We start from the raw sequence: 25082 nt of genomic DNA, 5'->3' as shown, positions 1-25082 counted from the left end.
AAATATTTAAAATGACAAAACTGAGGAGATACATATTTTACCACAATTTTTAAAAAAATAGTAAAAAGTAAATACATGAAGAAACCATGAACATTTTCTGCCAGGGAAAGAAGAACTTTCAGGGAAACAACACTGCCACAGTGTAAAAAGCATCAGTCCTCAGACTTAGAAAACAAAATTATGGTTACCAAAGGGGAAAGGTGACGGGGGAGGGATAAATTAGGAGGTTGTCATTAACATATACACACTACTGTATATAAAATAGATAATCAACAAGGACCTACTGTATAGCACAGGGAACTCTACTCAATACTCTGTAATAACCTATACGGGAAAAGAATCTGAAAAAGAAGATATATTTATATGTATAACTGAATCACTTTGCTGTACACCTGAAACTAACACAACATTGTAAATCAACTATACTCCAATATAAAATAAAAATTTAAAAAAAGTATAAGGGGACTTCCCTAGTGGTGCAGTGGTTAAGAATCCTCCTGCCAATGCAGGGGACACAGGTTCGATCCCTGGTCCGGGAAGATCCCACATGCCACGGAACAACTAAGCCCGTGCACCTCAACTACTGAGCCTGCACTCTAGAGCCCGTGTGCCACAACTACTGAAGCCCGCGTGCCACAACTACTGAAGCCCGCGTGCCTAGAGCCCATGCTCCGCAACAAGAGAAGCCACCACAATGAGAAGCACGCGCACTGCAATGAAGAGTAGTCCCCACTTGCCGCAACTAGAGAAAGCCTGCGGACCACAACGAAGACCTAACGCAGCAACGAAGACCTGATGCAGCCAAAAATAAATAAATTAAATAAATTAATTAAAAAGAAAAAAGCATAAGTCCTATGAATCCCAAGATTCATAAAGGACAAATGTTTAATTACCAGGGCTTGGGGGAGACAAATACTCTGAGGCCTTTGTAGTATAACATAGGGAGCAGCTAAACTAGTTTTATCAAATCTTATCAGCCTTAGGGAAAGACCTGGGACTGATATATGTGAAGTTGTTTAACAATATGCTGATTTTAGGGTTTAACGAAACAAAGCAGGAAAGACAAGAATTGGCAGGTGTTATATCTTCCATCTGCCTGGGGTTTAAGACAGTGGGAACAGAGTGTACTTGTGATGATAGGACATATTAGAAAGTACAAAGGGGGAATTTTGATGAGGATGTGGCAAAAAGAATCGCAAAGGTCTTTAAGGCAAACAATAGAACAAATTATATACAGAAAATTTTAATATGTAATCATAAAAGAGTTCAAAGCCATGGAACCACCAGATATACTTGGTCTATGCAGTGTTTAAATTAGTTGCTAATGGGAATTCCCTGGAGGTCCAGTGGTTAGGACTCAGTGCTTTCACTGCCATGGCCGAGTTCAATCCCTGGTCAGGGAACTAAGGTCCTGCAAGCCACACGGTGTGGCCAAAAAAAAAAAAAAAAAAAGTTGCTAATATATATATATATATTTTTAAAAAATTTTTGGCTGTGTTGGGTCTTCATTGATGCGTGCAGGCTTTCTCCAGTTGCGGAGAGTGGGGGCCACTCTTTGTTGCAGTGCGTGGGCTTCTCATTGTGGTGGCTTCTCTTGTTGCGGAGCACAGGCTCTAGGCACACGGGCTCAGTAGTTGTGGCACGTGGGCTTCAGTAATTGTGGCTCGCGGGCTCCAGAGCGCAGGTTCAGTAGTTGTGGCACACGGGTCCAGTTGCTCCGTGGCATGTGGGATCCTCCCGGACCAGGGCTTGAACCCGTGTCCCCTGCATTGGCAGGCGGATTCTCAACCACTGCGCCACCAGGGAAGTCCGCTAATATTTAAAAATAAAAAGATTTTATATCAAATTATGTTTTATAGCTCCTCTTGAAAAATTGGAAGATCTGTCAAAACTGGGTCCACAGCCTTTCCTGGAAACAGGACTGGTGCTGAGAGGCAGCTGCGCCCTTAGAAGGGTGAGGTGGTCTCCAGTTTGTCCCCGGAGCTTCAGCCATACCATGGGCATTGGAATACCACACTGCCTCCAGGACCAGTCCTTTCTGAAATACCTGGTTCTTTAAAATGGAAACTGTGTTTTTGCTTTTATTTCTTTTGCCTTAGGAGATAGAGCCAAAAAAAAATATTGCTATGACTTATGTCAAAAAGTGTTCTGCCTACGTTTTCTTCTAGGAGTTTTATGGTTTCAGGTCTTACACTTAGGTCTTTAATGCATTTTGAGTTTATTTTTGTATATGGTGTGAGGAAATGTTCTGATTTCTTTATTTTTTTTCCTAGTTACTCTTATTTTTTTTAATTTTTAAATTTAATTTTATTTATTTTTTTATACAGCAGGTTCTTATTAGTTATCCATTTTATACACATCAGTGTATACATGTCAATCCCAATCTCCCAATTCATCCCACCACCACCACCCCTCCCGCCACTATCCCCCTTTGGTGTCCATACGTTTGTTCTCTACATCTGTGTTTCTATTTCTGTCCTATAAACCGGTTCATCTGTACCATTTTTCTAGGTTCCACATATATGTGTTAATATATGATATGTTTTTCTCTTTCTGACTTACTTCACTCTGTATGACAGTCTCTAGGTCCATCCACGTCTCTACAAATGACCCAATTTTGTTCCTTTTTATGGCTGAGTAATATTCCATTGTATATATGTACCACTTCTTCTTTAGCCATTCGTCTGTCGATGGGCATTTAGGTTGCTTCCATGAACTGGCTATTGTAAATAGTGCTGCAGTGAACATTGGGGTGCATGTGTCTTTTTGAATTATGGTTTTCTCTGGGTATATGCCCAGTAGTGGGATTGCTGGGTCATATGGTAATTCTATTTTTTAGGTTTTTTTTGGCTGCGTTGGGTCTTTGTTGCTGTGCGCAGGCTTTCTCTAGTTGCGGCAAGCGGGGGCTACTCTTCGCTGCGGTACGTGGGCTTCTCATTGTGGTGGCTTCTCTTGTTGTGGAGCTCAGGCTCTAGGCATGTGGGCTTCAGTAGTTGTGGCTTGAGGGCTCTAGAGCGCAGGCTTAGTAGTTGTGGCGCATGGGCTTAGTCGCTCCGCGGCATGTGGGATCTGACCAGGGCTTGAATCCTTGTCCCCTGCATTGGCAGGCGGATTCTTAACCACTGTGCCACCAGGGAAGTCCCTATTTTTAGTTTTTTAAGCAACCACCATACTGTCTTCCATAGTGGCTGTATCAATTTACATTCCCACCAACTGTGCAAGAGTGTTCCCTTTTCTCACACCCTCTCCAGCATTTGTTGTTTGTAGATTTTCTGATGATGCCCATTCTAACTGGTGTGAGGTGATACCTCATTGTAGTTTTGATTTGCATTTCTCTAATGATTACTGATGTTGAGCAGCTTTTCATGTGCTTCTTGGCCATCTGTATGTCTTCTTTGGAGAAGTGTCTATTTAGCTCTTCTGCCCATTTTTGGATTGGGTTGTTTGTTTTTTTAATATTGAGCTGCATGAGCTGTTTATATATTTTGGAGATTAATCCTTTGTCCATTGATTCATTTGCAAATATTTTCTCCCATTCTGAGGGTTGTCTTTTCGTCTTGTTTGTAGTTTCCTTTGCTTTGCAAAAGCTTTTAAGTTTCATTAGGTCCCATTTGTTTATTTTTGTTTTTAGTTTCATTACTCTAGGAGGTGGACCAAAAAAGATCTTGCTGTGATTTATGTCAAAGAGTGTTCTTCCTACGTTTTCCTCTAAGAGTTTTATAGTGTCTGGTCTTACATTTAGGTCTCTAATCCATTTTGAGTTTATTTTTGTATATGGTGTGAGGGAATGTTCTAATTTCATTGTTTTACATGTGGCTGTCCAGTTTTCCCATCACCATTTATTGAAGAGACTGTCTTTTCTCCATTGTATATCCTTGCCTCCTTTGTCATAGATTAATTGACCATAGGTGCATGGGTTTTTTTCTGTTCCATTGATCTACATGTGTGTTTTTGTGCCAGTACCATGTTGTTGTTGTTGTTGTTTTTTAATATTTATTTATTTATTTATCTTTGGCTGCATTGGGTCTTTGTTGCTGTGCTCCGGCTTTCTCTAGTTGTGGCGAGGGGGTCTACTCTTTGTTGCAGTGTGCTGGCTTCTCATTGCGGTGGCTTCTCTTGTTGTGGAGCATGGGCTCTTGGCACGCCGGCTCAGTAGTTGCAGCTCGTGGGCTGTAGAGCGTGGGCTCAGTAGTTGTGGTGCACGGGCTTAGTTGCTTCATGGCATGTGGGATCTTCCTGGACCAGGGCTCAAACCCATGCTCCCTGCATTGGCAGGCGGATTCTTAACCACTGCGCCACCAGGGAAGCCCCTACCATGTTGTTTTTCTTTTGTTTTAATTTTTCAGATATAATCTTTTTTTTTTTAATTTAAATTTATTTATTTATTTATTTTTTGGTTGCATTGGGTCTTTGTTGCTGTGCGCAGGCTTTCTCTAGTTGCAGTGAGTGGGGGCTACTCTTGTTGTGGTGTGCGGGCTTCTCATTGCGGTGGCTTCTCTTTTTGTGGAGCATGGGTGTCTAGGCACGTGGGCTTCAGTAGTTGCAGCACTCAGGTTCAGTAGTTGTGGTTCGTGGGCTCTAGAGTGCAAGCTCAGTAGTTGTGGCACATGGGCTTAGTTGCTCTGTGGCATGTGGGATCTTCCCAGAGCAGGGCTTGAACCCATGTCCCCTGCATTGGCAGGTGGATTCTTAACCACTGTGCCACAAGGGAAATCCCTACCATGCTGTTTTGATTACTGTAGCTGTGTAGTATAGTCTAAAGTCAAGGAGTGTGATACCTCCAGCTTTGTTCTTTTTCCTTTTTTTCTCGAGATTGCTTTGGTGATATTTTGTGGTTCCATATAAATTTTAGAACTTTTTGTTCTAGTTCTGTGAAAATGGGACCTACTTAAACCTAAAAGCTTTTGCACAACAAAGGAAACCATCAACAAAACAAAAAGACAACCTACTGAAAGGGGACAGTATTTGCAAATGATATGATCTCTAAGAGGTTAATATCCAAAATATGTAAACAGCTCATACAACTCAATTTAAAAAAATGGGAAGAACTGAATAGACATTTTTCCAAAGAAGACATGCAGATGGCTAAGAGGCACATGAAAAGATGCTCAACATCGCTAACCATCAGAGAAATGCAAATCAAAACCACAATGAGATACCTACAAATAACAAATGTTGGCGAGGATGTAGAGGAAAGGGAACATTTGTAAACTGTTGGTGGGAATATAAATTGGTGCAGCCACTATGGAAAATAGTATGGTGGTTCCTTAAAAAACTAGAAATAGAACTACCTTATTACCCAGCAATTCCACTCCTGAGTATATATCTGAAAAAAATGAAAACACTAATTCAAAAAGATATAACCACCTCAATGTTCATAGCAGCATTATTTACAGTAGTCAAGATATGGAAGCAACCTAAGTGTCCATCAACAGATGAATGGATAAAGAAGATATTTTATGTATGTGTGTGTGTGTGTGTGTATATATATATATATATATATATATATATATATATATATATATATATATATATAAATATGTAAAGATGAAATAGAGGCAGGACTGTAAGCTTTGAGACTGCAGGAGCCATGTCTGCTTATTTACTGCTGAGTCCCCCAAGCCTGGAACATCACTGATGCCCATTAATACAGGAGGAGGGAATGAAAGTACACTGTGGCATGCACTGACTAACCAAAACATTCATAGGCAAAAGACAGAAAGCTTGCCCTGAGGGGAAGATGTGTGAAGAAAAAATTCAGAAGCACTAGGCTTTATGATGGATGCCACTGATTTGGGGGCAGAAGCAAGCAGAGATGAGAAAATTGGGCAGCAATCATGATAGAAACATGTCGGACAAAGAGGTGAACTGTTTGTCTGTGAGACAAGGGGGATTCAGAGATGTGTGACACTCTTACCCAGAGATGAAGCACTTGGAGAAGCAGATTAAAAAAGAAAAGGGAAAAACTGAAACTCTGAGCTGGACCTAGAACTCACTGCTGACTAAAGAACTGTGGCAAATAATAAGATTTAGTTTTTCCAAGAGGAATTTTGTTTATGTGGGAGAAAAAATATAAAAAAGTAAAATGATTCCATAAGCTTGTCTGTTGTATAAAATATCTCTGGGTATCTCTGCTAATGGAGATATCTAAATGTTTCTCTTGGATTATTCAGCAGTGAGCTGCCAGGAGGCAAGGGGCTGAACGGAATGAGCTTGGAATGGTTCTGTGATTAAGAACCCTCATAGAGAAGCTGAGGCAGAGGCTCAGTCAATTGAGCACAGTGTACCTGTGACCCTGGCAAGTGAGGAGCTAGGTTCCCAATCCCTAGCCCAACTTCACAGTACCAAGGAAATACTTCCAGCCAGGTTTCATATTGGGGGGCGGGGGGGGGATGGGGAAGAGTAACTTGGCAGAAGTCACAGGTAAAGGCTGCTTTTTCTGATTCCAGGAAGCAGGTCCAAATGTGTATAAGAACATAGCCGCCAGCTATATGCCTGTGTGATTTACATCTGGGCTGTATGCACAGAGCTGAATGATGACTCATGTGAGGCCTGGAGCATTTGGTAGTCAAGATTTGCTCTTGCTTTGCTAAACTGAGTGGTAACTGTGATTGCACACAATTTTGGTGAGGTGTGTTTTGGGGACTAGGGAGAGAACTAAGCACTCAGGCTTTGCAAACCCTGAGTCAACATCAACCCTTCTCCAAAGACTGTTAAGTAAATCCCCAAGCCAGTTTCTATGTACTGGGTTAGTACCTGTTTTTTGAGCTTCTCAGTGAGATCAGAGGGGAAAATTCCAATGAGAAATCAAAAGACTCTCAGTTAGGTAAAAGCATCCTTGGGCAGCTAGGGTGAAACTCTTCCTGTCCTCATGCTGGTGCCTTGCCCCTATTCCTAGCTGGTTTATCAAGTCTTATGCTACTGCTTCAGGCCTCAAAACCCAGCCTCCCATAGTTAAGAGAAGATTAAGAAGCTGCCCTTGGGATTATGGTCTTGGGCACCAGGCTCAGACACAAACAGAATCCTAGGTTCACAGTGGAGTCTTTCCTAGCATCCCGGATGCTCTCAAAAGACTGGACTAGGGGGGTAGATCAATTCTAGAAGGTATTGGCCGTTGAGAACAGGCATCATAAAACAAGAGCATCTTGCTCATTTTTTTCCCCCCTGCAAAAGTTCAAGAAATGTTTATTGAATATCTACTATTGGCTGGAAATGTTTTCGGCTCTGGAAGACATCAATGAGAATAAAAGAAATCTGTGCCTCAGAGAGCTTACATTCTAATAGGAAGGGGTGAGCCCCATGACATTTTTCACAATGTTTTTGTCTCTGCCTGTCCTGCTACAGAGGTACAGTGGGAAAAAACATTTGAGACTTGTCATATACTCATTTTGAGCTACCTTGCAGAGCAGGCATATGATGGGGAAGGCTACTGTGGGTTTGAGATTATCCACAATTGTCTAGCATCCTTTTTTTTTTTTTTTTTTTTTTTACTGCTTGCTGTTCTCATTGACTGAATAGTATTGTATCACCAACACTATAACACAAGTTTCACTTTGACTGAGCTTAGGGTTTGAGGCATAATATGGCCAACCTTTTACAAGCCTATAGGCCAACTATCACTCCCAGACTTTTTCAGATCGCCCTCCTTGCACTTGCAAAGCTGAACCAAGAAATCAGCTCCACAGGGGGCCTTCCTTTCCACACCCACAAGACTCACCCTTGTAATGTTAATAGTTGCCAGAGTCCACCCTGAGTGTCTGCTGCTCATTCCAGAGTGAAGACACAGAACCTAAGGAGCAGAGTTTGGTTAATTTCTAAACTTTCTTGAATAATTATTTATTAAGCACTCACTCTGTGCCAAATGCTCTCTAGGTACTAGGGGTGTAAAGGTGAGCTTAAATGGGTAAAGGGTCTGTTGCCATAGAGCTGATAATGCTGTTGAGGGTGGAGAGAGGGAGAAAAAAATTAACAATGTTCATCAATGTCTTCTACACACAGCACTTTTCAAATTCTAATGTGCATTCCCTAAAGGGAAGTTTCTCAGCAAATGGGAATGAGAAGGCATTAACCAATATAAAAATGAAAAGAACACGGGACAACTTTTACTTAATTAAATATGGAGAAATGACAGTCTGTTGCTATTTTAAAACCTTGAGGGAATTAAATAATGATGAGAAATAATTTTGTGATTGGATGAAAGGGTATTTTTAGTAATAATATTTAGTGTTATGAGGTAGAGCTCTTATAAGATTGGCAGGAGCGTAAACAGTAAAACCTTTCTGGAGTGTAGTATGTATCAAAAGTCTTTAAAATAGTGCTTTTAACTCAGTTATTAAAAATTTATCTTAATAAACTAATTTTTGATGTGCATCCTTTTCCCTTCACTTTTAAAGAGATTAAGCCTTTTTATTTTGAGGTAATTGTAGATCCACATGCAGTTATAAGGAATAATTTGCACCCTTTACCCACTTTCCCCCAATGATAACATCTTGTAAAACTATGGTACAACATTACGACTAGGATATTGACCTCAATACAATCCCCAGATCTTGTTGACGCATTCCCAGCTTTACTTGTACTCATTTGTGTGTGTGTGTGTGTGTGTGTGTGTGTGTGTAACTAGTTCTATGCAGTTTTATCACATATGAAGGTTCGTGTATCCACCACCAGTCAAGATACAGAACAATTCCATCACCACAAAAATACTTCATTTTGTCCTTTTATAACCACACCTACCTCCTAATAGTCATAATGATTTAGCTAAAAGGATGTTTCTTGCCGTAATCTTTTTAATAGTTAAAAAATGAAATTATCTCAATATTCACTAATAGCATATTGATTACGTTAATTAATATATATCCATAAAATAAAATATGATGCAGCCTTTAAATAAGTTGTATAGAAGATTATCCTTGTGACTAGGAAGATGTTTATAATATATTAAGTGAAAACCTTTTAACTGTATTTTTATTTTCTTCTTTTTATTATTCATATTTTCTGAAAGTTCTATAATCACCATGTATCACTTTAAAAGTTTTTTATTGTGGTAAAATATACATAAAATTTACCATTTTTTAAAAAAAGAATGTTTCTTAAACTTGAGGTTTTATTTTAGCTGACATTATTACTCTTGTTTCAAATATCCCTTCAGCCAAGTTAGAAATTTCAGTCTTTTCATGGTCTACAATTCGTTTATCACAAAGTTTCTTCTTTCCTTCCTCCCTTCCTCTCTTTCTCTCTTTCTTTCTTTGGGCCACGTGGCATGCAGGATCTTAGTTCCCTGCCCAGGGGTTGAACCAGTGCCCACTGCAGTGGAAGCCTGGAGTCCTAACCACTAGACCGCCAGGGAATTCACAAAATTTACCATTTTTAAGTGTTCAGTTCATTCATATGAAGTACGTTCACATTGTTGTGTGCAGCCGTTACCACCATCCATCTCCAGGACTTTTTCATCATCCCCAAATGAAACTCTGTATCAATTAAACAGTAACTACCCATTCCTTCCTCCCCCTAGACCTTGATAACCACTGTTTTACTATCTGTCTCTAAGAATTTGACTACTACTCTAGGTACCTCATACAAGTGGAATCATACAATATTGCTCTTTTATGACTGGCTTATTTCACTTAGCATAATGTCCTCATGGTTAAGCCATCCAAGTTGGAGCATGTGTTTGTTGCCATTTTGATTAGTAATCCACAGGCTACCACTAAGCACAAAGTCACTTATAACAAGCCTCATATTTGTGAGATGTTTGTACATTTGTAACCATGAATTGCAAAGCCAAAGGTGAGCCTGGAGTACCAACACTGAATCATCTTTTGGGCTGAGTTTGGTGGGGGTGACATGGCAGAAGGCAGGTTAGTTTAGGCTAGGGAAATGACATATGTGAGGACAGAAAAGTGGAAACCCACACAACTTATGTGGTGACAAGAAGCCAACTCACCTCGCTATCCTCAGGCATCTGAGCACAACATTAATGAGGAAAACATAGATGATGCTATGATTTGAATGTTTGTGTCCCTCCCCAGATTCATATGTGGACATCCTAATGCCCAATGAGATGGTATGAGGAGGTCGGGTCTCTGGGAGGTAGTTAAGTCTTGAGGGTGGAGCCCTCATGAATGGTATTAGTGCCTTGTAAAAGAGCTCTCCATAGAGCTCCCCAGCCCCTTCCACTAGGTGAGGACACTAGAGAAAGCACCAGCTATGAACTAGGAAGAAGTCCTTACCCACCCAAGCTGGCACCCTGATCTCAGGCTTCCAGCCTCCAAAATCATGAGAAATAAATTTCTGTTGTTTATAAGCCACTTAGCCTGTGATACTTTGTTATAGTAGCATGAACCGACTAAGACATGTTAAGGGCAAAGACTGAGAGGCAAAAAGTACATATAATTAACTTCAACGTAAGAAGTGCAAATTCACGCCAGAGGGAACTGAGGGTGAGATGGGACATGTTCAAACTGATGTGTAGAGGCAGAGGTACTGCTGCTTTGTGTAGTTTGGATGGCAGGAAGCCAGGACAGGGGAGGCACAATCTTTCAGGTTGGCTTCAGACATGCTTGAACTTGCCTGTGAAACTCCTTGATGCACCTGCCAATCAGGATTTGCTGTGTAAGCTGTGTGCCTGCTTGAGAGAAGGACACTGAATGCAATAAAAAGAAACTGTCCAGAAAATGGACCTGTCAGCGGAGATTAAGATGAAGCATGGTTCTGGGGGCTGACCTGGAGGCAGGGTAGAGAGAGCCCTTTCTCAGGTTGTTTGTCTGGAGTTCATGGGCTCCTGGGTTTCACTCTGGCCTGAATCAAAAGATAAAGCCTGGAGAACTCAGGAGAACCTTGCTTGCTGGTGGCCAGGCTGCTGGGGGTGGGAGCAAAGGCAAGCCCGGGGCAGATGCTACAACTGTCCCAGCCTACCTGGTGAGTCACGTTGTGAGCACTGACTTGCGTCAGGAGTCTGGGTAGGAGCTTACCTGCCTCATCTTGTTTTGGAGCCTTGATATTTTCTTCACTGTTGTGCAGAACCACACAGTAAGGGAGTTGAAGGAGCTGAAAGCAGACGTCAGGAGAAAGGGCTGGTGTTCAAGAGATCCATGTGGGGACAATCGAAAGCCAACAAAAATGGGAACAATGCGAAGCTCTCCTTTTGTTTCATCCTATCAAGCACAAGCATAGAATCCTGGATCAGGGGAATATCTATAGAAATGGATAGGAAAAGAGAGAGCCAGGACTTGAGGTGAAGGGGAAAAAAGTCACAAGATTAACAAAACATCTCAGAGGGTGAAGAACTTTGGAAGCCACTGAAGGTCAACTTCCCATCTAAAGAAAATGATTGTTAACATTTTTGAGGGCTTCCTTCATGCTAGGCTTTTTTGGTCACACTGCACACAGTGTGTGAGATCTTAGTTCCCCGACCAGGGATTGAACCCGTGCTCCCTGCAGTGGAAGCACAGAGCCCTAACCACTGGACCACCAGGGAATTCCCCATGCTAGCCTGTTCTAACCGATTTAAATTTAAGTCCTTTAATCCCCTTCAGAGGCCCAGGGACATTATGGCCTTTTTAGAGATGAGGCAATAGAGGCTAAGCAGCCTGCTTGAGGCAGGTAGTGAGTGAGTGGTGGGATCTGGATCAGAACCCAGGCACACTGCTCCAACACCTGCAGGTCAGCCATCAATTCTACTTTCTCTCTGGTCTGAGCACGTCCAGAGCCCAAGATCCCTGTGTACTTCTCTTCTCATGTCCCTCCATTTGTGGACCACAGTGAACACATTCAGACTCTGGAGGATGGAGCAAAATATTTCTTTTCTGTTTCTATGCAGTTTCCTTTTGGATGGGTAGGCACTTCTTCTTGTCCTCTGAACTTCTTCTACCCTTCTCCCCATGCCCACCCTCAGGAGCCTTCCCTGCTTCATCCTACCACCACATCTTCTGTATTCAGGCCAGTGGGGCCTATCTGCCAAGTCCCTTTGCTCTGGTCCTCATACTCTTAAGAGCAGAAGGGCCATTTAAAAGAGAAGTCTCTGTCTTGCTAACATTGACTGCCTTGGTTAGAAGGTAGATAAATAAAGACCCAAACAATAGCCTGAAACTGGGGCTCTCCAAGCTGAAAATGAACATGCTAGATATACCAAAGAAGTATACCATTTTATTATTCAAGGCAATATTATGAGTTGAAGTGTCTGGTTGGCTCAGAGGGGGATTATAATCTCTTCTTTGCCATTAGCAGCCTTTAGGTTTCATGCCACTGATGCTGGGAAGCCAGGCTTCAAACAGGCCCCAAATGGGTAGCATATGATTCCAGTGTGTCTAAAATCATTCAGCAGAGGTGCTGGTATGCACATACTTGAAACTTAGCAAGCTCTTTCCTTAAGATTCTTACAGCAGAAGGTGACTATGTCTTTTTGCTTAAATCTTCCTCCTCCCCGCAGAGAATGGAAGGAGCAAGCAGATGAAACAGAGACAGAGAACCCCAAATGGCCATAACCAACCTCAGTGGCAGAGACTCAAGTCCTGAAAATTTCCTTGTGTCGAGCAGAAATTCACTTCCCATGGATGAGGTCTGTACTTTGAAGCCCACAGAGAAAGAACTTTTTCTTCCCATTGACAACCCTTAGGCTTCTGTTCTAACGGAGGAAACTCCCTATTTCCTTGATATACATATGTTCATTCTAGTATGCCAGTTTCCAGGCCCCCATCATCATGATCATTGTGTTCTGATTTACTCAAGTTTGCCAATGTACTTTTTTTTCACAGTATGATTTTTTTAAATGAGGTATAATTGACATATAACATTATATTAGTTTCAGATGATAAAATAATGATTTGATATTTGTATATATTGTGAAATGATCACCACAGTAAGTCTAGTTAACATCTGTCACCATACATAGTTACGAAAACATTTTTTTTCTTGTGATGAGAACTTTTAAGATCTACTCTCTTGGCAACTATCAAACATAATTTGCTAATATACTTTTCAAAATATGGCACTAGGAGTTGAAGTATTTTTTCTTGGGAAAGAGTAGTTATGCTGCACACATAATGTCTGACAAGGTACAAGGAGAGAGAGATGGAGGTAATTTTAAAGAAGTAAGCTCAAGGACCAGAAAGATGGTATTGAAGATGGCACTGATGGTATTTGGTATTGAAAAACTGGGAATAATTGTTCAAGTGTAAGATGATTTGGAGTTGGCTATGCCTCCTGGTGGGAAACAGGAAATACAGATCTAGAGGAAGAATAAGAGATTAGGATTGAAGATATAGATTAAAGGGCCTTTAGCCTAGACACAGGCAATAGTAGCTAGTCCATTGAGAAAGGCGGAGAACTCCCATTTGGGGATGAAGGCGGAGACTCCCATTTGTCTAGGATAATCAGGCTGTCCCAGATGTTCTCCTAGTATTGGTATTATCTATCTTTACAGTTTTGTAAGGTGGGAATTACTGCCTTCATGAGGAGAGTAAAGCTGATAAAGGTGAAGTAACTTGCCCAAGGCCACCCAATTACTAAGTGAAAGGGCTGGGAATCCAACTCAGGTGACTTCTCAGGGAGTGTGATGAGTGCCTCAGGAACTTTTCCCCAAACTAGTGGTGTCAAGGATCAATCACTGAGCACTAGTGCATGAAGGTTTCCCAGGTGGTCAGTAGACTGAATGCAGATTTAGTGCTTATGAAATAACAAAGTCCACAGTTTATTGGGAGGCTGGGTAGCACAGAACTTAATGGTTAGGAACACAGGCTTTAGAGAGATCTGGCTTCAGTCAAGCTCTGCCCCTTGCTTGTTGTATGTTCATGGGACAATGTCTCCAACCTTAGTTTCTTCACCTATGAAATAGTATTAGTAATACCAATTTTATCGCATTGTTATAAGGACTAAATGAGATCATGTTTGTAATGGATGTATACCCATACCTATGTAAGTAAAATGTGTATAAAGAGTATTTATAGTGGAATCTAAAAAATAAAACAAACACATGAATATAACAAAACAGAAACAGACTCACAGATATAGACGATAAACTAGTGGTTACCAGATGGGGGAGGGGCAAAATGGGGTAGGGGATTTAGAGGTACAAACTACTAGGTATAAAATAAATAAGATACAAGGATGTATTGTACAACAGAGGGAATATAGCCAATATTGTATAATGACTTTAAATGGAGTATAATCTATAAAAATATCGAATCACTGTGTCACACACCTGAAACTAATATAATATTGTAAATAAACTGTACTTTAATAAAAAAGAGTATGAGATGTCCTAAAATAGCAAGCATTCAACAAAATGTAGCTATTTCTTTTTTTTTGGTCTTCTCTTGTACTTTATTATATGTCTTTTCATGATTTTTTATATTTTATTTTTTACTGAGGTAACATTGGTTTATAACATTACATATTTCACGTACACAACAAGCATTTCTACTTCTGTATTCACTACAGCATGCTCACCACCAAAAATTCAGTTGGCTTCTGTCACCATACAGTTGATCCCCTTTATTCATTTTGCCTTCCCCCTGGCCTCTTCCTCTCTGGTAACCACTACTCTGTTCTCTATATTCTGTGTGTTTGTTTTTGATTGGTTTGGTTTGTTCATTTATTTTTATTTTTTAAATATTCCATTTATGAATGAAATCATATGATATTTGTCTTTCTCTACGTGACTTATTTCACTTAGCATAATGCTCTCAAGGTCCCTCCATGTTGTCACAAATGGCAAGATTTCACCTTTCTTATGCCTGGGTAATATTCCATTTTATATACATCTATATATCACATATTCTTTATCCATTCATCCACTGATGGGCACTTACGTTGTTTCCATATCTTGGCTATTGTAAATAATGCTGCAATGAACATAAGGGTGCATAAATCTTTTCAAATTAGTGTTTTTATATTCTTTGGATAAATACCCAGATGTGCAATAGCTAGATCATATGGTAGTTCTAGTCTTCATTTTTTGAGGAGCTTCCATTCTGTACTCCACAGTAGCTGTGCCAATTTATATTCCTACCAACAGTATATGTCACCAATGTCCTTGGGATATTGATAGGGATTGCAATGAATCTGCAGATTGCTTTAGGTAATATGGACATTTTAACAATGTTAATTCTTTCAATCCATGAGCATGAAATATCTTTCCATTTATATGTAAGTTGCCTTTTCTCCACATCCTCACCAACACTTGTTATTTCTTGCCTTTTTGATAATAACCATTCTGACAGGTGTGAGGAGATATCTCATTGTGGTTTTGATTTGCATTTACCTAATGATTAGTGATGTTAAACATCTTTTCATGTGCCTGTTGGCTATCTGTATGTGTTCTTTGGAAAAATGTCTATTCAGTTCCTCTGCCAGGGCATGTGGAACAGGGAGCACCTTTCTATTTGATTCTAACAATTCAACAAATTAGAAATTAGAGGCCTTTCTTTTCTTTTCCAGTAGGTGGCGCCATAGCACAAGTTTTTGGTTTCTCTTGTTGCGCTGCCTCAGTAAGAGAAAGAACTTTTCACCCTCCACTGCCTCCATCAGAGGTGTGGCCCCATGTGGTCCTTATCACTGCATTTGCCTCCAGGGTTGTCGGTGCCTTTGCTGCTGCCAGTGTCACTAGTGTCACCACCTGAAGCACCAGGATGGTGGGTTCTTCCTCTGCATTTGGGATCTTGTGAGTTGCAGGCTCTGTGGCTGTCAGCGGAGGGGGAGGGTGGGGAGGGGAGCCAAGGTCATGAAGGCTCCTCTGCTGTGTCTGGTGCTAGGTTCCTGGGCTCTGCCACTGCTGCTGGGGTGGAGGGCGCTAGAGTCATGGGTGCTTCCACAGCTGGAGGAAGAGGGTCCAAGGCCCCACTGTCACTGCTGCCCAGTTACCTGTGGCCATGAGTGCCACTGTGGCCAAGAGGCTGGAGTGGTGTGCACTGCCTCTCCTGCTGCTGCTGGGTTCTCTGGGGCTTTGGGCTCAACTGCCACAGCCAGAGGGCCAGGACTGCAGGCACTGCCTCTGCTGTTCCCCCAGTTCTACCTCCTCTATGTGTTCCAGCCCACCCACCCTTAGTTGTACAGATGTGTGGAATTCTCTGGCATTCTGGTATGTTGCACAGAGGCACCTTGTTGAGTTGTGGATGTTTTACTGGTTGTAGATTGAAGGGGAAAGACAAAGACAGTATCTTCTTCTACCATGTTGCTCTCCCAAAGGGTAGCTATTTCTTCCTGGGCAAATTTTCATCTGTCCCTGGCACTTAATATCAAGCCTCTTTCTAAATTGGAGAATGGGCATGGTGGACTGTAATGTGTCACCTTGGCTAGGTTAAGCTACTTCTCCCAAAATTCCCTTCCCTGTGTATTTCCAGTTAGGATGGTTCACAGAGACATTCTTGCAGGACATTGAGGGCAGAAGTAAAGCAATAGCCATTCTGCCGTTCACACACATTTTCATTTATTTGCTGGCTCACCTTGCTGGTGTGAGGCATCAGCCAGGCCTACAACTGCCCTATCTTCCTTTGGATCCTCCTACAGAATCTCTGGCTTTTGGACCAGGTGTGTGTGTTTAGTTCTGTGATGAAGGGTCCCAGCTTCTCCAGGACATCTGTACCGTCAAGGTCAGAGGCAACAAGGACTGACATGGTTTTATTGTGGGCTCCATCCTGTGTTTGCTCTCTTCCACTTTACATCCAGGCTCTCTTTCCAACTACCTGCCTACTGACTATATATATCTCCTAGTTAGGGTTGATAGATTTAGCAAATAAAAATACAAGTTGCTCGGTGAAATGTGAATTTCAGATAAACAACAAATAATTTTTTAGTATATCATTATTTGAAATTAAAATTTGTGTGTCCTGTTTTTGGTTTTTCTTTGCTAATTCTGGCAACCCTAAGGGTGGCAGAGAAAGTGACTAGAGAAAGACAAGATTGCTGCGCAGAACCCACTTGAGTGTATATACATTCAACTGAGTGCTTTTCCCTAGCAGGGCTCATCTGCCCAGGTATAAGTTAAGGCCAAGGCTGATAACTGAGTTCATCCAAAGTTGGAATTTTACCAAGTGGATCTTGGTAAGAAGCACAAGAGAGTTTAGGGCAGTAGTTTGCAAATCTGAGTTTCCAAGAGCATCACTTAGAGGACTTGTTAGATCACAGATTGCAGGGCCCTACCCCTAGAGTTTTTTTGTTTTTTTTAAAAAATTAATTTATTAATTTATTTATTTTTGGCTGCACTGGGTCTTTTTTGCTGCTCACGGGCTTTCTCTAGTTGCGCTGAGTGGAGGCTACTCTTCGTGGCGGTGCGTGGGCTTCTCATTGTGGTGGCTTCTCTTGTTGCAGAGCACGGGCTCTGGGCACGCAGGCTTCAGCAGTTGTGGCTCATGGACTCTAGAGTGCAGACTCAGTAGTTGTGGTGCATGGGCTTAGTTGCACTGCAGCATGCGGGATCTTCCCGGACCAGGGCTCAAACCCGTGTCCCCTACATTGGCAGGCAGATCTTAACCACTGCACCACCAGGGAAGCCCCACCCCTAGAGTTTTTGATTCAGTAGATCTAGAATGGGGCCCAAGAATCTGCATTTCTATGGGAATTCCCTGGTGGTCCAGTGGTTAGGATTCCATGCTTTCACTGCCCGGGGGCCAAGTTTGATCCCTAGTCGGGGAACTATGATCCCCAAGCTGTGAGGCGTGGCCAAAAAAAAAAAAAAAGAATTGCATTTCTGATGAATGCAGCTGGTCCAGGGGACCACACTTTGAGATCCACTGCAGTAGACTGAAATGGGAGACAATGAGATCTAATGTAGATAAGGGGAGGGAGTAAGGATGGAGGAGGCTGAGGGGGCACAGAGGGTATAAGAAAGAAAGTTTGTATTCCTTGTCTTCACAGTGAGCAGAAGACTGTGATGGCTCCTTCCAAACGGTTAGCTGTTCTACTTCCTTCTAGCTTTTCTTTCCTCTAATTTTGGACTATGTACTGTTCCTGTCTTTCCTCTAATGCTGGCATCTGCCTCCTTTTAACCAGGGAATTTTTGAAAACTCTGGTGTCCAGTCTGATCTATGGGAAGCTGGGCATGAAAACAAATGCACTGATGGAGGCAACACTGCCACAGAGGTGCAGAAGTGAAGGGAAAAAGACTGTGACTGGTAAAAACTGTTCCAGGGAAAGCATCCAAATTAACTAGTTTTTCTTCCCTCTGAGAAGCTTAGGAATTGGGAAAATCCAAAGAAGGAAAGCTGGGTGAAATGAGGAAAGTAGCTAAGATTTTGTTTCTGGGTGAAGCTCTTCAGGAGCCAAAATATTCCCCACAGGAATCTTCACTACCAAGTCCTTTCTAAATCCTTAGCTATGTCACAGAATAACACATTTTATCCAGCTCTTCAAGGAATATGGCCTAAAATGAAAAGGATCTAGATTTTACTAAGTATATACATATATGTAACATGCTGGACTTACAATTTCCAAAATTTACAAATAGCTCATACAATGCAACAACAACAACAAAATAACCCAATCGAAAAATGGGCAGAAGACCCAACTAGACATTTCTCCAAAGAAGATACACAGATGGACAACAGGCACATGAAAAGATGCTCAATACTGCTAATTATTAGAGAAATGCAAATCAAAACTACAATGAGACATTCATAGAAAAATAGACGAAATGAAAAGGCAGAAGACTTTGTACCAGATGAAGGAACAAGATTAAAACCCCAGAAAAACAACTAAATGAAGTGGAGATAGGCAACCTTCCAGAAAAAGAATTCAGAATAATGATAGTGAAGATGATCCAGGACCTCGGAAAAAGAATGGAGGCAAAGATCGAGAAGATGCAGGAAATGTTTAAAAAAGACCTAGAAGAATTAAAGAACAAACACCTAGAAGAATTAAAGAACAAACAAACAGAGATGAACAATACAATAACTGAAATGAAAAATACACTAGAAGTAATCAACAGCAGAATAACTGAGGCAGAAGAACGGATAAGTGACCTGGAAGACAGAATGGTGGAATTCACGGCCGTGGAACAGAATAAAGAAAAAAGAATGAAAAGAAATGAAGACAGCCTAACGGACCTCTGGGACAACATTAAACCCAACAACATTCACATTATAGGGGTCCCAGAAGGAGAAGAGAGAGAGAAAGGACTCGAGAAAATATCTGAAGAGATTATAGTCAAAAACTTCCCTAACATGGGACAGGAAACAGCCACCCAAGTCCAGGAAGTGCAGAGAGTCCCAGGCGGGATAAACCCAAGGAGAAACACGTTGAGACACAAAGTAATCAAACTGACAAAAATTAAAGACAAAGAAAAATTATTGAAAGCAACAAGGGAAAAGTGACAAATAACATACAAGGGAACTCCCATAAGGTTAACAGCTGATTTCTCAGCAGAAACTCTACATGCCAGACGGGAGTGGCATGATATATTTAAAGTGATGAAAGGGAAGAACCTACAACCAAGATAATGCTACCTGGCAAGGATCTCATTCAGATTCGACAGAGAAATCAAAAGCTTTACAGACAAGCAAAAGCTAAGAGAATTGAGCACCACCAAACCAGCTCTACAACAAATGATAAAGGAACTTTTCTAAGTGGGAAACACAAGAAAAGAAAAGGTCCTACCGAAAACAAACCCATAACAATGAAGAAAATGGTAATAGGAACATAAATATCGATAATTACCTTACACATGAATGGATTAAATGCTCCAACCAAAAGACACAGGCTCGCTGAATGGATACAGAAACAAGATCCATATATATATGCTGTCTACAAGAGACCCACTTCAGACCTAGGGACACATACAGACTGAAAGTGAGGGGATGGAAAAAGATATACCATGCAAATGGAAATCAAAAGAAAGCTGGAGTAGCAATACTCATATCAGATAAAAATAGACTTTAAAATAAAGAATGTTAAAAGAGACAAGGAAGGACACTACATAATGATCAAGGGATCAATCCAAGAAGAAGATATAACAATTATAAATATATATGCACCCAACATAGGAGCACCTCAATACATAAGGCAACTGCTAACAGCTATAAAAGAGGAAATCGACAGTAACACAATAATAGTGGGGGACATTAACACTTCACTTACACCAATGGACAGATCATCCACACAGAAAATTAATAAGGAAACACAAGCTTTAAATGACCCAATAGACCACAGAGATTTAATTGATATTTATAGGACATTCCATCCAAAAACAGCAGATTACACTTTCTTCTCAAGTGCACATGGAACATTCTCCAGGACAGATCACACCCTGGGTCACAAATCAAGCCTCGGTAAATTTAAGAAAACTGAAATCATATCAAGCATCTTTTCCGACCACAACGCTATGAGATTAGAAATCAATTACAGGGAAAAAACCATAAAAAACACAAACACATGGAGGCTAAACAATACGTTACTAAATAACAGAGATCACTGAAGAAATCAAAGAGGAAATCAAAAAATACCTAGAGACAAATTACAATGAAAACACGATGATCCAAAACCTATGGGATGCAGCAAAAGCAGTTCTAAGAGGGAAGTTTATAGCAATACAAGCCCACCTCAAGAAACAAGAAAAATCTGAAATAAATAATCTAAACTTATACCTAAAGGAACTAGAGAAAGAAGAACAAACAAAACCCAAAGTTAGTAGAAGGAAAGAAATCATAAAGGTCAGAGCAGAAATAAATGAAATAGAAACAAGGAAAACAATAGCAAAGATCAATAAAACAAAAAGCTACTTCTTTGAGAAGATAATCAAAATTGATAAACCATTTTTTAAAATAGTTATAAACTATTCTAGTTTGTGAATATGCCTAATTTATATAAGCAGTCCTCTACCAAAAGCTTCTTTTTTTTTTTTTTTTTGAATTATTTATTTATTTATGGCTGTGTTGGGTCTTCGTTTCTGGGCGAGGGCTTTCTCCAGTTGCGGCAAGTGGGGGCCACTCTTCATCGCGGTGCACGGGCCTCTCACTATCGTGGCCTCTCTTGTTATGGAGCACAGGCTCCAGACGCGCAGGCTCAGCAATTGTGGCTCACGGGACTAGTTGCTCCGCGGCATGTGGGATCCTCCCAGACCAGGGCTCGAAACCATGTCCCCTGCATTGGCAGGCAGATTCTCAACCACTGTGCCACCAGGGAAGCCCCAAAACTGATAAACCTTTAGCCAGACTCATCAAGAAAAAGAGGGAGAGGACTCAAATCAATAAAATTAGAAATGAAAAAGAAGTTACAACAGACACCACAGAAATACAAAGCATCGTAAGAGACTACTACAAGCAACTCTGCCAATAAAATGGACAACCAGGAAGAAATGGACAAATTCTTAGAAAGGTATAACCTTCCAAGACTGAACCAGGAAGAAATAGAAAATATGAACAGACCAATCACAAGGAATGAAATTGAAACTGTGATTAAAAATCTTCCAACAAACAAAAGTACAGGACCAGATGGCTTCACAGGTGAATTCTATCATTTAGAGAAGAGCTAATACCGATCCTTCTCAAACTCTTCCAAAAAATTGCAGAGGAAGGAACACTCCCAAACTCATTCTATGAGGCCACCATCATCCTGATACCAAAATCAGACAAAGGTACTATAAAAAAAGAAAATTACAGACCCATATCACTGATGAATATAGATGCAAAGATCCTCAACAAAATACTAGCAAACAGAATCCACCAACACATTAAAAGGATCATACACCATGACCAAGTGGGACTTATCCCAGGGATGCAAAGATTCTTCAATATACACAAATCAATCAATGTGATACACCATTTTAATAAACTGAAGAATAAAAACCATATGATCACCTCAATAGATGCAGAAAAAGCTTCTGACAAAATTCAACACCCATTTATGATAAAAAACTCTCCAGAAAACGGGCATAGAGGGAAGCTACCTCAACATAATAAAGGCCATATACGACAAACCCACAGCAAACATCATTCTCAATGGTGAAATCAAAGTATTTTCTCTAAGAGCAGGAACAAGACAAGGATGGCCACTCTCGCCACTATTATTCAACATAGTTTTGGAAGTCCTAGCCATGGCAATCAGAGAAGAAAAAGAAATAAAAGGAATACAAATTGGAAAAGAAGAAGTAAAACTGTCACTGTTTGCAGATGACATGATACTATACATAGAGAATCCTAAAGATGCCACCAGAAAACTACTAGAGCTAATCAATGAATTTGGTAAAGTTGCAGGATATAAGATTAATGTACAGAAATCTCTTGCATTCTTATACACTAACAACGAAAGATCAGAAAGAGAAATTAAAGAAACAATTCCATTCACCACTGCAACAAAAAGAAAAAAATACCTAGGAATAAACCTACCTAAGGAGACAAAAGACCTGTATTCAGAAAACTATAAGACACTGATGAAAGAAATTAAAGATGACACAAACAGATGGACAGATATACCATGTTCTTGGATTGGAAGAATCAATATTGTGAAAATGACTCTACTACCCAAAGCCATCTACAGATTCAATGCAATCCCTATCAAATTACCAGTAGCACTTCTTACAGAAGTAGAACAAAAAATCTTAAAATTTGTATGGAGACACAAAAGAGCCCGAATAGCCAAAGCAGTCTTGAGGGAAAAAATCGGAGCTGGAGCAATCAGACTCCCTGGCTTCAGACTATACTACAAAGCTACAGTAATCAAGACAATATGGTGCTGGCACAAAAACAGAAATATAGATCAATGGAACAGGATAGAAAGCTCAGAGATAAACCCATGCACCTATGGTCAACTAATCTATGACAAAGGAGGCAAGGATAATACAATGGAGAAAAGACAGTCTCTTCAATAAATGGTGATGGGAAAACTGGACAGCTACATGTAAAAGAACGAAATGAGAACACTCCCTAACACCATACACAAAAATAAACTCAAAATGGATTAAAGACCTAAATGTAAGTCCAGACACTATAAAACTCTTAGAGGAAAACATAGGCAGAACACTCTATGACGTACATCGCAGCAAGATCCTTTATGACCCAGCTCCTAGAGAAATGGAAATAAAAACAAAAATAAACAAATGGGACCTAATGAAACTTAAAAGCTTTTGCAAAGCAAAGGAAACTACAAAGAAGACGAAAAGACAACCCTCAGAATGGGAGAAAGTATTTGCAAATGAATCAATGGACAAAGGATTAATCTCCAAAATATATAAACAGCTCATGCAGCTCAATATTAAAAAAGCAAACAACCCAATCCAAAAATGGGCAGAAGAGCTAAATAGACATTTCTCCAAAGAAGACATACAGATGGCCAAGAAGCACATGAAAAGCTGCTCAACATCAGTAATCATTAGAGAAATGCAAATCAAAACTACAATGAGGTATCACCTCACACCAGTTAGGATGGGCATCATCAGAAAATCTACAAACAACAAATGCTCAAGAGGGTGTGGAGAAAAGGGAACCCTCTTGCACTGTTGGTGGGAATGCAAATTGATACAGCCACTGTGGAGAACAGTATGGAGGTTCCTTAAAAAACTAAAAATAGAATTACCATATGACCCAGCAATCCCACTACTGGGCATATACCCTGAGAAAACCATAATTCAAAAAGACACATGCACCCCAGTGTTCATTGCAGCACTATTTGCAATAGCCAGGTCATGGAAGCAACCTAAATACCCATCGACAGACGAATGGATAAAGAAGATGTGGCACATATATACAATGGAATATTACTCAGGTATAAAAAGGAACTAAATTGGGTCATTTGTAGAGACGTGGATGGATCTAGAGACTGTCATACAGAGTGAAGTAAGTCAGAAAGAGAAAAACAAATATCGTATATTAACGCATATATGTGGAACCTAGAAAAATGGTACAGATGAACCAGTTTGCAGAGCAGAAATAGAAACACAGATGTAGAGAACAAACGTATGGACACCAAGGGGGGAAAGTGGCAGGTGGGGGGGTGGTGGCGGGATGATTTGGGAGACTGGGATTCACATGTATACACTAATATGTATAAAATGGACAACTAATAAGAAACTGCTGTATAAAAAATAAATTAAAATTTAAAAAATTTTTTAAAAAGAATGTTTCTGTGTATAACTGAGTCACTTTGCTGTACAGCAGAGACCGGCACAACACTGTAAATCAACTACACTTCAATAAAAAAAGGTAATAATAAAATATGGAAACAGAATGCAGTGCTAAAACTGGCCTGAAGTCTTACAAAAAGTAATCAGACAAAAAGGCTGAGCATGGGGCAGAGAATACTCTTCTATATTAAAAGAGAATAAAAAGATCTAGCAACCAAACATGTGAACCTTGCCTCTGAACTGAAATAAAAATGCTGTAAAGACATTCTTGAGACCAGTAGGGATGACACAACTGAATGGCTGTTTATTTCCTTGGATGTGATGTGGTGCTGTAATGGTGTAGAGTGGGGTCTCTCAGCCTCAACACTTTGGAGATAGATAATTCTCTCTTCTGGGACTTTAGCAGCATTTCTGGCCCCTGCCCAGTAAGTGTCAGGAGCACCACACCTGTTCAGGTGCAACAAGCTGAAAAGTCTGAGACGGTTTACAATTAGGAATGAAGGGTTGCATCACATCTTGAATTTACTAAAGAAACATCTTCAAATGGTTAAATGGTGAATTTTATGTTATGTGTATTTTTTCTCAATAAAAAATGTAATTTAAGAAAAAAAGAAAACTACAATGAGATACCATTTCACACTGCTCAGAATGGCCATCATTAAAAAGTCTACAAATAACAAATGCTGGAGAGGGTGTGGAGAAAAGGGAACGCTCCTACACTGTTGGTGGGAATGTAAATTGGTGCAGCCACTATGGAAAACAATATGGAGGTTCCTCAGAAAACTAAAAATAGAGTTGCCACGTTATTCAGCAATCCCACTCCTGGGCATACACCCGGAGAAAACTGTAATTTGAAAAGATACATGCACCCCAATGTTCATTGCAGCACTGTTTACAGTAGCCAAGACACGGAAGCAACCTAAATGTCCATCGATGGAGGAATGGATAAATAAGATGTGGTATATATATACAATGAAATATTACTCAACCCTAAACAAAGAACAAAATAATGCCACTTGCAGCAACATGGATG

General features: G+C 40.4%; 1 protein-coding gene across 1 annotated transcript in view; it reads right to left on the bottom strand.

Annotated features, from left to right (window-relative positions):
• LMLN (leishmanolysin like peptidase) overlaps positions 1-25082 on the bottom strand; it is a 127432-nt gene that overhangs the window by 23472 nt on the left and 78878 nt on the right. Inside the window, exon 16 of the mRNA XM_059920915.1 lies at positions 10974-11156. Coding sequence (XP_059776898.1) covers positions 10974-11156 — 183 coding nt within the window. The remainder of the gene's footprint in view (positions 1-10973; positions 11157-25082) is intronic.

This window comes from Balaenoptera ricei, chromosome 4 (genome assembly GCF_028023285.1).
Source record: "Balaenoptera ricei isolate mBalRic1 chromosome 4, mBalRic1.hap2, whole genome shotgun sequence".
Classification (NCBI taxonomy): Eukaryota; Metazoa; Chordata; class Mammalia; order Artiodactyla; family Balaenopteridae; genus Balaenoptera; species Balaenoptera ricei.
Note: the sequence above shows the minus strand (reverse complement) of the source record. Positions and strands in the feature narration are given on the sequence as shown.